Source organism: Pollicipes pollicipes, unplaced genomic scaffold, assembly GCF_011947565.3.
Source record: "Pollicipes pollicipes isolate AB1234 unplaced genomic scaffold, Ppol_2.1 Scaffold_1600;HRSCAF=1878_pilon_pilon_pilon, whole genome shotgun sequence".
NCBI lineage: Eukaryota > Metazoa > Arthropoda > Thecostraca > Pollicipedomorpha > Pollicipedidae > Pollicipes > Pollicipes pollicipes.
Window position 1 is genome coordinate 10297015 of NW_023595962.1, and position 13140 is coordinate 10310154.

The 13140-nt window shown below is 55.0% G+C and overlaps 1 protein-coding gene across 1 annotated transcript in view; it reads right to left on the reverse strand.

Annotated features, from left to right (window-relative positions):
• Nucleotides 1-7631, reverse strand: part of LOC119091180 (uncharacterized) — a 21284-nt gene extending 13653 nt beyond the window's left edge. The window contains exon 1 of the mRNA XM_037213836.1: nt 7508-7631. Within this exon, the coding sequence (XP_037069731.1) occupies nt 7508-7512 (5 nt within the window). The 5' untranslated portion in view covers nt 7513-7631. The remainder of the gene's footprint in view (nt 1-7507) is intronic.
• Nucleotides 7632-13140: the final 5509 nt, after the last annotated feature.

Here is a 13140-nt window from a genome sequence, read left to right on the forward strand (position 1 = left end):
CTCTCTCTCTCTCTCTCTCTCTCTCTCTCGCCGCCACATTTCCATCTCCATTAAGTGAACAATGCTGTGTTTGAGCGAAGCGAGTGATCCGTCATAGGCAATCAGCTCCACTCCATATGTACATCACTGATTTACACAGAGCGGTAAGGACCAACGGCCCAGGCCGTCCACCAGCTGTGAGCCTGAGCGCTCGTGATCACGATGTGGGGTCTATGGCAACAGGCAAACCGCGGGCAACGGCCACTCCGGGCCAATAGTGGAGGGCACACTGGTCACCATCGGGGTAACTCTGCGTTTCTTTCGAGATTCTTGCCAGTCCCTCCAATGTCTCCCACCTCCCTGCAATCTGGCTAAATTTACACAAAAAAATCGTCGAGAAATAAATGGCTATACTGGTGTGGTATCTAGATGCTTTCGCCGAAACATAATGTTCGCCCCCCCCCCGCCCGCCCCCTCCCTCAATTCCCCACAATTTTGACGAGGCTCGCTTGTGTTGTCCATGAATTACAATCTCCGCTTGCGTTGTCCACGAATCAAAAGGCTCCGCTTGTTGTCCACGAATCAAAAGGCTCCGCTTGTGTTGTCCACGAATCAAAAGGCTCCGCTTGTGCTGTTCACGAATCAAAAGCAGGCATCAGGCTGCAAACTAGACGTGCTTCGAAAGGCCTCACTTCGCGCGTTTCACCAATGCGTGAGAGTAGCGACACACGCAGACAATGCGTTTGCCAACCAAAACGCCACTGGTAATCGTCATTAAAAATCACGCGGGCCATTCCCACAAACAACGCGGTCCATATCGGTGGTACTCATATGTGTTGCGCCAGAAACAGAGACAAAGAGAAAAAGAGAGTTTAAGGCTGTCCTGAGCCTGTCCTGGGCCTGAGCCTGAGTCGTGTGAGTGCCTTGATAGCCTTACTGAACGTCTTGAAGGCCACCAGAATGCAATGTAAACACCGAACAACAACACCGCAAATATTATCGCATTAGCAAATGGAGCAACCGATATTCCACGCGGCTGCCAAATATAATCCACCCGAAACCAGTTTCGCCATGAAAAAACAGAGGGTGCAAACGTTTGATTTGCAGTATTCTGTAGTTAGCATGTTAGCATAGATGTTGTCTGCCTTTATGTGGTCCGCTGGCGACAGCGATAGGGAGGGTTTCCTACTTGTCCAGCAGATGCAATCCAACAGTCCGAGGCCACGGGAAACTCAGCTGTGATCAGCCCACACCAATCAACAAACAGTGCCCCCCCCCCCCCCTCCTTCCGCTCCCAGACCACCCGGCTTCCTCACACAACGTATGCAAGCTGGCTGAATATGCTTCTTTATGTACACTGTTGATCCTGTATGTACATTGTTGCTCTTGTATGTACACTCTTGCTTCCGTATGTACACCGTTGCTCCATTATGCACACTGAGCGCACGCTGCACAGCGTGCCAAACATAGCATTATAACATTATACATTATACGGTTATACGGACAGCATTATAACGGTTCGTGGTGAGAGCTATTTCTCAATGTATTTACAGGCTTGAATTTCTGTGTACTTGCGCAATCTACGCGCGCATAGGAGTTGTTGTGCACATTATAAAGTTTTATATAAACATCATCGAACGATTGCAACAAATGCTCGGTCCGACTGAGGAAGACAGCCCTTGGTAAAATGTTATCCACCTGCACATCTCTCATCTAGTCATTGGCGTCGGGTGCAGCCAGTCTTTCGTACCTCACCACTGCACTTCCACTGTTGTGCACTTCACTGCACAATGTACACTGCAGTGTGCGCACACTGTTCACTGCACACTGCACTTCCGGTTATTACTGCAGCCCGCACACCTCGCATTGGTACGTGATGCTCTATCGCAGTGCGCCCCCTAGCCCTCGTATTTTCATCCTGTTAGATTTTGCCAATGGAGATCTTCGTCATCGCCCACCGTCCAATCCTCGCGCGCTTCCCTAACCGTGTTGTGTATGGAGCCGCGCGCGTTCCCGAATCCAGTAGCCCGGGAACTCCACGTCCGCACGTGACTCAGAGGCCGCCCCTAACGCCCGGCACCCGACGGGGCCCTGTGAGTCGGTGGCCGCGTCCACCCCCGAGCTTTGGCAGCTCGGCCGCGGCGTGTCCTGGCCCGGCGCCAGGTCACGTGCTGAACTGAGCGGTCGGCGCCGTGGCGCGCGGCGCGGCGCGGCGCGCGGCGTGTAGTGGGCGCCGCTGCACGCCGCAGAGTGGCACGGCATTTTGGCGGAGAGAGAGGCCCAAACTCAATGGTCAGTGCTCGCTCAATAAGGAGACTTGCGCTACTTGTCGTGGGTTATTTAATTGCCGGGGTTTATTTGTCTGTGGCTCACCCAATTGTCAGGGTTCAGTTAATGATCGTTGGGGTTCAGTTTATGGTTCACCCAGTACCCCATGACCGCCGTTCAGCCAATACACAATGGCCCTGCTCCGCGGTAAGATCGTGGCTCGGTTGATGTTGGTGGTACAAGTCACGATTCAAGCAATTCATGTGGTTCAGTGATATTCGGTCCCTGAAGGTAGGTGTTCCACGACCATCGTTGCTGTTGATCGGGGCGCGGTATTGTGATAATCCAGGTAAATAAAATGCGAAGTTTCCGCTGACCCCAGCAAAAGCTTTAAGCCTCAGCTCTTTCCCCTTGCAAACGTGGTGGCTTATGTTCATGCTACAACGTCTATTGTTTGGCATCATTACCCACGTTATTCAATGAGACCATCCTGTATCATCGCTCGGCAAATGACCCTCTGCTTTGTGGGAAGATGAAACACGCGTTTGCATGACCGACAAGCAGCAGCGTAACCACATGCATGCTTCTGCAATGAAAAAAAATATAATTAAATCACTGAGTTCTTGCGTCATTGCTCTACTCCGTGATACCACCATGGCGCGAGTTTATGCAACGAACGAAGCAAACAGCTCTTCGCTTCGGTCGCTTACCAGAGGCAGCAACAGACGGCCGACGACCGGCAGCGGGCAGCCCCTCAGATGTCGCGCGCGCCGGGGTCAAGGGTCAGACGGTGCCGGCGGCGCGGCACGTGCCGGACGGACGGCGCGCAGTGCCGACCGGCCGGCCGGCGCCGCCTGCGCCACCACGAGCGCCCGCGCGCCCGAAACGCTTCGCGGTCGTTGTGGCGATACGCGGTCAGTGTGCAGCCACCACCCGAGCAGAGCACAGGTGACGGAACACAGACCACTCAAGCGGAACACAGGTGACAACACGGACCGCCGACCGCGGGGCACAGGCGACGGAACAAAGACCACCCGACTGTGGAGCACAGGTGACAGAGCGCAGACGGTCCTACTCTGGAGCACAAATGACTGAACACAAACCACCCGACTGCGGAGCACACGTGACGGGAAGCCCCCCCCCCCCCCCCCAGCCACCGAGGAACGACCGGACTCAAGCCAGCGCGCTGCCCCGTGTGTGCGATTCTGAAGCTGCGCTGGCCACCTGGTGGCAACAAGTCCGTGAGATGCCGGATCTTCATGCCTGATATGTTTGAAACATGTGCGTACCCATCCCGGGTTAGAGAGCGACTAAACGGAGCGTTCCAATTATGTATGGGGGTTTGAACTGAAGTCGTCATCGTGAAGACCGCTCGGCGCCGTTCACAGCCCTGCCCTTCTTCAAGACCTGAACCCCCTAGCTTCTGAGCTACACGCCCGCGAAAATGGGGCGACTTTTTCGCGGAGAGCATTTTACGGCCGTCTTGGCATTCATGGCACCATGTTAACGTCATTCAAATCCTGTCATTCGATACGCCATGCAGCGATCAAGGCCGATTAAAAATGTAATGGTCGTGCCGCCATACCTGGCATTCGTGAGCGCGATTTCCAGGTATAACTCTCGTTAATTGGCTCTAAATCAATGTTGTGCAAGGCACGATGACTTGATGAAACAATGACGGATCGGGGAACATGTCTACAAGACCAAAACATTGTGCTGTATAGAGTAGCCTTTTCTACGTAAAAGCATGCCAACAGTTTTAAGTGAGCGTGTTTTATCACATCTGGTGCTTGCTTCAATGTCTTCAAATGTGAAACATTCCCTTAAAATGGTATGGCAGAGCACACAACCACTGAGTAAAATTAGTTTCAGTAAAGACCTTGGGTATCCAAGGAAGATTTGAAAGATTGATTAAAACCAAATTGAAAGATTTATTCAGCTATTTTGTCACAGTCCTGAGCATTATGTTTGGAGAAGTCTGTGGAGAGGAGCAGATATCACGAAATTGGTGTCGTACATAAAACCGATTTAAAGCGTGTTTCGCAGATTATCATAAGCTTTAGGCTAAATCCGCTGAAGCCAAACTCTTTATCCTCCCAAATGCATGCACGAGATTGAGATTTAAGCCCGCAAAGCTTGAAAGATACGGCACACGTAGATACGTCCAGCCATGCAAAGGTCAGTAGATGTCACCTCGCCACATACCGAAACCGATACAAGATAGCGAAGCGACTGATTGCATCACCCACAGTTTCTCATGCCGATCCACAAATCAGAAAGCCGACGGTGCGTGAGGTATTAGAGTGGAAGCCCGGCTGGAGGGCTGACGACAGAGCGCGTGTAACGGGTCGCGTGCGCGGCGTGTCGTCATCTGACCGACGTCAGCGGGCCGTGACGATGCAGAAATGCTTTCAAATCAGCAAGCCGACCCCCTGGTGAAGCTTGCATTCCCTGCATTCCTCGCATGCTTTTCCCGACTTGTCCGTCTGTCAGGTCGAGGAGCCGCGATGTGGGTCGTCATCCGACACTAACGATGCCAGCTGTCACCCGATGCCACGACTGTCACCCGATGCCAACCCAATGCGTCACCCGATGCCAGCCCAATGCGTCACCGATGCCAATGGCGTCAGGTCTCCGACCGCCTTTCACTGGGGCGCGGGCGACTGATCGCCGCAGCTATGGCGTCCGCGTGGAGCGAACTGGTGAACTGCTGAACTGGTGAACTGGGTGCAGTCCCCAGCCACCGGCGGCAACACTGGCTTCAAACCTCAAATACACAGCTGCAAATGCCGGCAAGTGACCGAATTTGAGAGAAAACATTTACAGATACTTAGCTAAATGGTTACAACTAGTTGAAGAGGTGAACGGCGTTTCGTCTAAAGCCAAACAGTGTAGCCCACTTGAAAGAAAAGCATGTATCGGTCCGACGGGTAGTGACTTCAGTCGAGGGGCCAACACGCCGGTCAAGCCTCAGGGATTGTCAGCAGGCGCAGCCGCCGCCGCGGCGAGACAATAGCTCGCTTCCAAGAGCCCGTGGCCGGGCAGGTAATCTCGGCCCTCGGCCGCCCGGCTGAGCCGGCGCCAGCCCCCGCCGAAGGGCCGCCCGTTCCGGCCCGGTCGGGTGGAGCGCGCTGGAGCGGTCAGGGTCCCACACTGGTGCACGCTGAGAGCGGTCAACGTGAACATTGGCTTTGTAGTACTGAAGCGTGAGCTTTCAAACGTGGGGAAGGACCTTGAGACTGGGATGCGAGTCTGTCCAAAAATTCTGGGCAACGGTGTTGTATGGGCTGCGGTCTCTGATTCAGGTACCGGCGGATTCCCAGCGGCCCCTTGCCTCGTACCACCATTGGTGTCGGTTTATAATTAGCAATGGGTCAGTGCATAATGCTCGCTGATGGTCTCTGTAAACATTTATGCACACTATGCGCTGGATGCACCAGATGGCGCATAAATATAAAATGAGAACGGTTGATGGCTTAAAGCGTGTATACCGTATGTTTACATGCATGCCTACGTAATGCATGCATAATACATGCATGCATGCATTGGCACGTACAGTGGGGAATCCGCCTTCGTGCTGAAGATTTTGCACTGCAAACACCACCTCTCCTCAATGAAATGGGGCACGTCTAAGAGGGCAGCTAAAGCATGTTGCATTGCTACCAGGTGATGTATCACACCGGTGCCCGTGATGCACGAAGGAGCATGCCGGGCCTGAGACATGCCCTCTGGACCACGGCCGTCTCCGCGGTCTAGGGGAGCGATGCTGGACTCGTAATCCAGCGGCGCTGGGTACAAGTTCCAGCGTGGGCACATTATCTGACCCGACTGAAGTGGAAGCGGCAGCTGGCAGCTGACTTAAGGTCAAACCCAGCGTGGGTTGGCCGTAATTCAGCATTGCGCGGTACGTAAAGCCCTCCGCATTCCTGTCTGGCGAAGGGGAGCAGGCAAAGTCATCCGGTGGGGTTGGATAGCACAACGTGGGGTATGGCCCAGGGTGTATGCAACGGGCTGGGTCTTAGCACGCGCTCCGAAGTCAAGGCCACCGACGCAAAACAGTTCGGAAATGCTAATTTAAGTTTGTCTGACCTTTGGTTTACGAATATGACCATGTTCAGCTCTAATGACCTTCGCTTAAGTGAAGCCAGGTATGACCCATTTCTGACAGACTAAGTCACCAACAGCGGCTTTTGGTGGCTCCGTATCGGCCATAAGCGGGAAACTATGACCTCGAAGTATGAGGATATTTTTTCATTGTCTCATCATGGTCTTCATGCTATTCTTCGATGTCATAACCCAGGCATGTTGGAAGAATGGGTTTGAATTCGCTTTCATGTTCCGTTCAAATAACAGCATTTGGTAGCAATCGTGCTCAAGGCCACCAGCTACACCGAAAGACTTTATTCTAAAAAAAATTAGCAGCCTCTCAATCTTTGGGAAAGCCCTGCATTGTTTCTCCGGAGGAGGCATCTTCTTACCACTTTTCAAGAGGCATTCCTTCCAGAAGGCAACTTTCTTCTCAGTTATGGCCTCGATACGGCACGCTAAGGAGATGCCATTCAAGCATAGCAGTTGGCGTCGCCAAGAAACAGGAACAGAGTGCACTCAAGGCCTCCACAGCAACAGTGACCCTTTCGATGGATAGAGTTTTTGGTCCCCCTGAAATAACCTTGATTTCTGCGCTTGTCACGCACCAAAGCAAACTCCTCTTACATGTTAGCCAAATACTGATCACTGAAAATATTGAAAATGCTATAAAAAACTGCTGAAAAAGAAAACACTGAAAATCGAAAATTCCCGGCCCAGGCGATCCATGATATTCAGCGCCAACAGCCAGCGACGCACCAGTGTTCATCACAGTTCGGTGTTTCGCACCATCAGCCCCACAACACAGCACGATGTTCCGCACAACCAGTCGCGGAACACTGGACAAAATCCCGCAAAGTCAGCCCACTACGCGGCGCAAGCTCAGCACGGGCCGGCATTAGGCATCATCATGACTGGCAAAACATCCCTGCCAGTAATCGGAGTGACCGCCAGCTTAGTAATCCCCCTCCGCTCTCTCTCCCCCCTCTCCTTCGCTCCCATCCCATCCCGTCCCCATCTCCCATCCCATCCCATCCCATCCCATCCCAATCCCATCCCATTCCCATCCCATCCCCCGCCGTCCCATTCCATTCCATTCCATTACATTACATCCAATCCAATCTCATCCCATCCCATCCCATCACTAAGGCCCGGCCGGCGCCTGTCGCCTCACCTCATGAAGAAGTCCTTGGTGAAGTCGGGGTGGTCGTCCAGCCAGGCCTCGACCTCGGCCCGCTCCACGTCCGGAGGTAGCCGGCTCGTCGACTCGGAGTCGCGCAGTCGCGACTCCGAGTCGACGGGGGGTCATGGCCGGGTCGGCGGGCGCGGAGCAGTCGGAGGCCGACGGACTCTGCTGGGCGACCAGGGAGCTCAGGTCCGGAGCCCGCCATACTGCCGGAGCACAGAGCGCGACGCCAGGTTAGACGGGCTGCTAAAGCACTGCCAGACATCGGGCAGCACGGCGACAGCGGCCACTAAAACACTGCCAGACACAGGTAAGCCATGGTCCCGCAGCTTGTCCTGCCGCCGGCCACAGGACAGCGCAGGTCCGAAAGGTGTTGACCTTAGGTGAGCTGGAGGTTCAGACCTGGTCTGGCTGAAGCGCAGCCGGCACAGGGTGGCACATCGACAAGCACCGTGGCAAACAGAGGCAGAACACCATGTGTACCGAAGTGCACACAGCGCTTCGCTACGGCTCGGAAACAAGGCTATCTGGTAGGGCGTGGCATGTCCGGAACACATGGCTGGGGAGGGGGGAGGAAGGTGACGCATCATCCCTTGGTCACAGAACGTGGTGGCATACGCTTTAGCTACAGTTACAGACAGGCACAGACGGCCGCCTCGTCTGAGAGAAGGGCAGATGGCACAAACATCACCCCCTAAGTATGTATGAGAGTGAGCACGTCGGGGCGACGGTAAATCACGCTGTTTAGTCTCAGACTTTATTTTGAGTACCTTTCGCTTGTCCCCGGGCCATGTGAGTTACATTTTCTTCCAACGCGTGCATTAACTGCCCTGTTTATTATCTCATTGTGGCATGTCTGCTGCTAAATACTCCTCAATCAAACACCAGGCACTGCAAATGTCTATTTGGCACGTCCAACGTTAATTTCTTGATTGCTGGTGTAACATATCATTTCACTTGACGTGATTGTCGGCGAGGAAGAACAAGTCATCCGGCGTACAACACGCCGCCACCAATCGCCGCCTCGATATCAGCTGCCCGCCACCGGGCGGACGGCGATATCGGCGAGACCGCCGGCCCGACAGCCTGGGTCCGCGACCTCACGAGCTGGCCGCCGCTCGACGTTTGGCCCGCCGGGCGAAAGTCGGCTACCTGTCAGGCGACAGTGGGGGCGCCGGTCGGCCACCTGTCAGCGACAGTGGGGCGCGGTCGGCCACCTGTCAGCGACAGGGGCGCGGTCGGCCACCTGCCAGCGACAGTGGGGCGCGGTCGGCCACCTGTCAGCGACAGTGGGGCGCGGTCGGTCACCTGTCAGCGCGCCGGTCTGTGTGCAGGCGGCCGCTGCGGCGGGCACTTGCGCACGGCACGGCCGCGTGTGCTCAGTCAGCTTCAGCGGTGGCCGGTTCCAGAGGTGGCCAATGGCGTCAGGCCGGCTCCAGAGGCGGCTGGTGGTGTCAGACCGGCTCCAGAGGCGGCTCGTCGTGACAAGCGCGGCAGCCCTCGCCCCCCCCCCCCCTCCGGCATGCGGCCGTGCTGCAGCTGCCACTGCCAGGATAGCGTCTCGTTGATCTCACACGGCCCACGAGCCGCGCTACGCGGCCATCATCTGGCGCTGATCTCGAGCGAAACGATGATTGGCTTCTAATTTGTCGAGTTACGACCGCCGTCAAGATCTATGATCGACTGCGAACATGAGACGTCGGTGGAGCTAATGGAAGATGTGTTGGGCAGAACGACCAGCCCTGGTGGGACAGGCAGAGCGAACTGGGGCTCGCTCCTCCGAGCTTGGATGCCGGCAGAAGGATTCTGCGGCATCCGTTGACAGCCAGTAGCGGACGCCAGGCAGCGGCAGATAATTGTAATGATTTGTCGAGCTTGGTTGCCGGCGGTCGGGCTCGGCGAAATCCGTTGACAGCCAGTGGCGGACGCCAGGGAGCGGCGGATAATAGTAATGTTCTGCCGGCAGACGGACCCTGCGATATCCGTTGACAGCCCGTGGCGGACACCACGGAGCGGCGGACAGTGGTAATGTGTCTGACCGAGTCGACGTACCAGGAAACCGTCACGCGCGGGGCTGTGTCCGCGTACCAGGAAACTGTCACGCGCGGGGCTGTGTCCGCGTACCAGGAAACTGTCACGCGCGGGGCTGTGTCCGCGTACCAGGAAACCGTCACGGGCGGGGCTGTGTCCGCGTACCAGGAAACCGTCACGGGCGGGGCTGTGTCCGCGTACCAGGAAACTGTCACGCGCGGGGCTGTGTCCGCGTACCAGGAAACTGTCACGCGCGGGGCTGTGTCCGCGTACCAGGAAACTGTCACATGCGGGGCTGTGTCAGCGTACCAGGAAGCCGTGACGTGCGGGGCCCAATTAAGTCGCCACATTAAAGGCCTCCGACGTGCGTGACAGCTATGTCAACACGCCAGAAAGCCGTGACGTGCGCGACCGAGTCAGGCCGCCACGTCTGCAAGTGGTGACGTCTTTGGCGGAGAGCCCCCACGACCTGGCGCCTTCTGAGCGGGGAGGGGGGAGGGGGGATGATGCCGGAGCTCTGAGCTGGTGGTGACATGCTGGAGATGAGACTCCTCACATACGCCTCTGAGCTTGGTAGCATTTAACATAGGCCTTCCCACATGCGCCTCTGAGCCTGATAGCATTTCACATAGGCCTCACCACACACGCATCTGAGTCTGGTAGCATTTAACATAGGCGTCACTATGCGCCAGCACCAAAAATCTCAAGCCAGCGCCAGAACATCACGGAATGCAATAAAACAAACGCACGGTGAAAGGGAGAACCCGCACTTCTTAACGACTCATCGCTGCCAATCCCAGACGTCGGGACTGGTAGCCTGGCGTCGCTTATGCCGTCGTGTAAACCGGCCTGAGTCCGCCCCTGCCCAAATCACCATCGCCGAGCTGTTAGCGACGGTTTTTTTGCAGCGGCGTGGCGAGGTGCGGCCGCCGCTGGCCATGGCCCGGCGTCTAAGAGCTGCCATGGCGGAGAGCGTGCTCCGCCTATAGTGAGCGCGCCGGCACAACACAGCACGTGCACCACAGTAAAAATCATGTGATCTTGCAGGCAAGCGCACAGCAAGGACAATGTGACGATGTGGTCAGGTGAAATGAGGTGTCCATGACCTTTTCCGCTGCCACATCTCACGCGATTCATTACACTGTTTCTGGCGGTGGCTTCAGGGAAGTCTTCGGTTTGCGCTGCGTATTCCAGGTTTCCATCGCAGTGGTCTAAAGTATACGAATGAGAATCAAGCCAGGCCGGGAAATTTTGCACTGACCAGCTCAACTCGCCTTCGCAGTAGCACAGCGGCTTATCCGCCCCGCCAAACCCCAGTCCATAAGACTACGGCATGGCGGGGGGACAGCATCGATACAAATCTCGGCAGGCTTGATCGGGCTTCAGTGGGGAGTTCCTCCACCACCTAGGCTTACAGGCTTCTGCGAAGCTGCAGGTCTCTCGGTGGTATTCCCGTGGATGTTAATGACGATTGAGGTAGGGATATCTATGCTTAACCAGGACGGAAAGCACGGGTTTGGACACGACCGCACAAACCCTGCACCAAAACAAAAAATGGCACAAATATGGCAGCATCATTGTGCGCCGAGGGCAGCAGTCTGCGACCACTGGGGGAGCCCAGCGATGTGTACAAAAAGACAGGAACGATTATCAATGATCGGATGACTGGATGATTGCTGGACACCGACCGGAAAGCTTAAGCCGAGCGTTGCCGCGTGGCCGACCAGATTACGGACCGACCGGGGTCTGGCCCCCTCGCCGTGTCCTCCGCATCAGTAGACCACCCTCCTAGCCGAGGCGACCAGACCACTGACCGACCAGGGCCTGGCCCTCTCGCCGCTCTCCCGGGTCCATGGTAATACCCTCCTGCGTCCGTAGCACTACTCTCCCGGCCGAGCCGACCAGACCACCGACCGGCCAGGGTCTGGTCTCCTCGCCGCGTCCTCCACGTCCGTGGTACTACCCTCCGGCGCCGTAGTATTTACTCTCCCAGCCGAGCCGACCAGATTACGGACCGACCAGGGTCTGGCCCCCTCGCCGCGTCCTCCGCATCAGTAGACCACCCTCCTAGCCGAGGCGACCAGACCACTGACCAACCAGGGTCTGGTCTCCTCGCCGCGTCCTCCGCGTCCGTGGTACTACCCTCCGGCGCCCGTGGTATTACCCTCCTAGCTGAGCCCACCAGACCACTGACCGACCAGGGTCTGGTCTCATGGACCCGCCAGGGTCTGGTCTCCTCGCCGCGTTCCCCGCATTCGTAGTACTACCCTCCTAGCCGAGCCGACCAGACCACTGACCGGCCAGGGTCTGGTCCCCTCGCCGCGTTCCCCGCATCCGTAATACTTCCCTCCTAGCCGAGGTGACAGACCACGGACATGCCAGGGTCTGGTCTCCTCGTCGCGTTCCCCGCATACGGGGTACTACCCTCCCAGCCGACTCGCTCAGCCTCCAGGCGACGGGCTCAAAAACAAACACAACACACACCAAACATGACTGCCGTTTGATAAGCAACCAACTGAAATCACCGGAACGGAACTGAGAAGGATTCGCCAGAGCCTGTGACCTGCAACGGGGATGTTCCCAGGAACAAGCTCTTGGCGGGGGCAGTCCACATTAAGCATCACAGAGGGCCGCCTGCACCTTATGGCAGGCATCAACATAGCCAGACTCTGCAGCCAGGTCTGATGCAGTCAGAGTCAACCAGCGGATACATGGACATACTAGTCTACTCGAAAGTCATCTTTGTTCGCGTTAGTCGATAAAACATATGCGGAGTGTATATTATATATATATATATATATATATATATATATATATATATATATATATATATATGATGCCACGGCAGTTATTGAATCTGGGACGGTGACCCATTGTAGTTTCAATCTTTGCTGTCACCACGTTTCCGAGATCAATATTTTGCTCATCTTGAACCTTCAGGTGCTGTCTGATTTTTTTAGACTTGACTGACACTTATACGTGCGTGTCTGAGCTTAAAAACCCTTCGCTGATGTCCATACGTTGAACAATTAATTACGATTATCATCATGACACTCGAAGATTGTTTCCGTGCGTTCAAAACTTTAATTTCACTGATCTGCTGATTGCTACTTCCCCACAATTGACCTACGAGCAGCGTTTGACGCGCTATTCAGGATCCGGATCGCTGAGCCTGAAGCCAACATTTGAACGGATTGCGTTTGGGTCAAAATGCATTGGCTCCAGACCAGAAGACCAAACTTCGGTGTGCTCTTTCATCCAGCCTCCTCCGTCTTCATCTTATGCTGAAGGTGTTGCCTCCGAAATGTTCACGGTTAACTTACCGTTCAATCACCAGCCTTCATCCAAAGTCCCGCCGCTAAGACAGGGCTGTTAGCCTTATTCCTCGGAAAAACCAGAGAATGGAGATATAGTTTATAGCTTATGGAAATCTTATTATTACATTGTTATTTATCTAGTTTATTTTCCAATTTTTCTTTTGTTTTTAGCTTAATTTTTTATTAAAAATATATACATATAGTTTCTTTTGTTATTATTATAGCTTCAGATACAGACCTTTGCCTTCATTTTCCTGGCTTTCCGAGAATAAG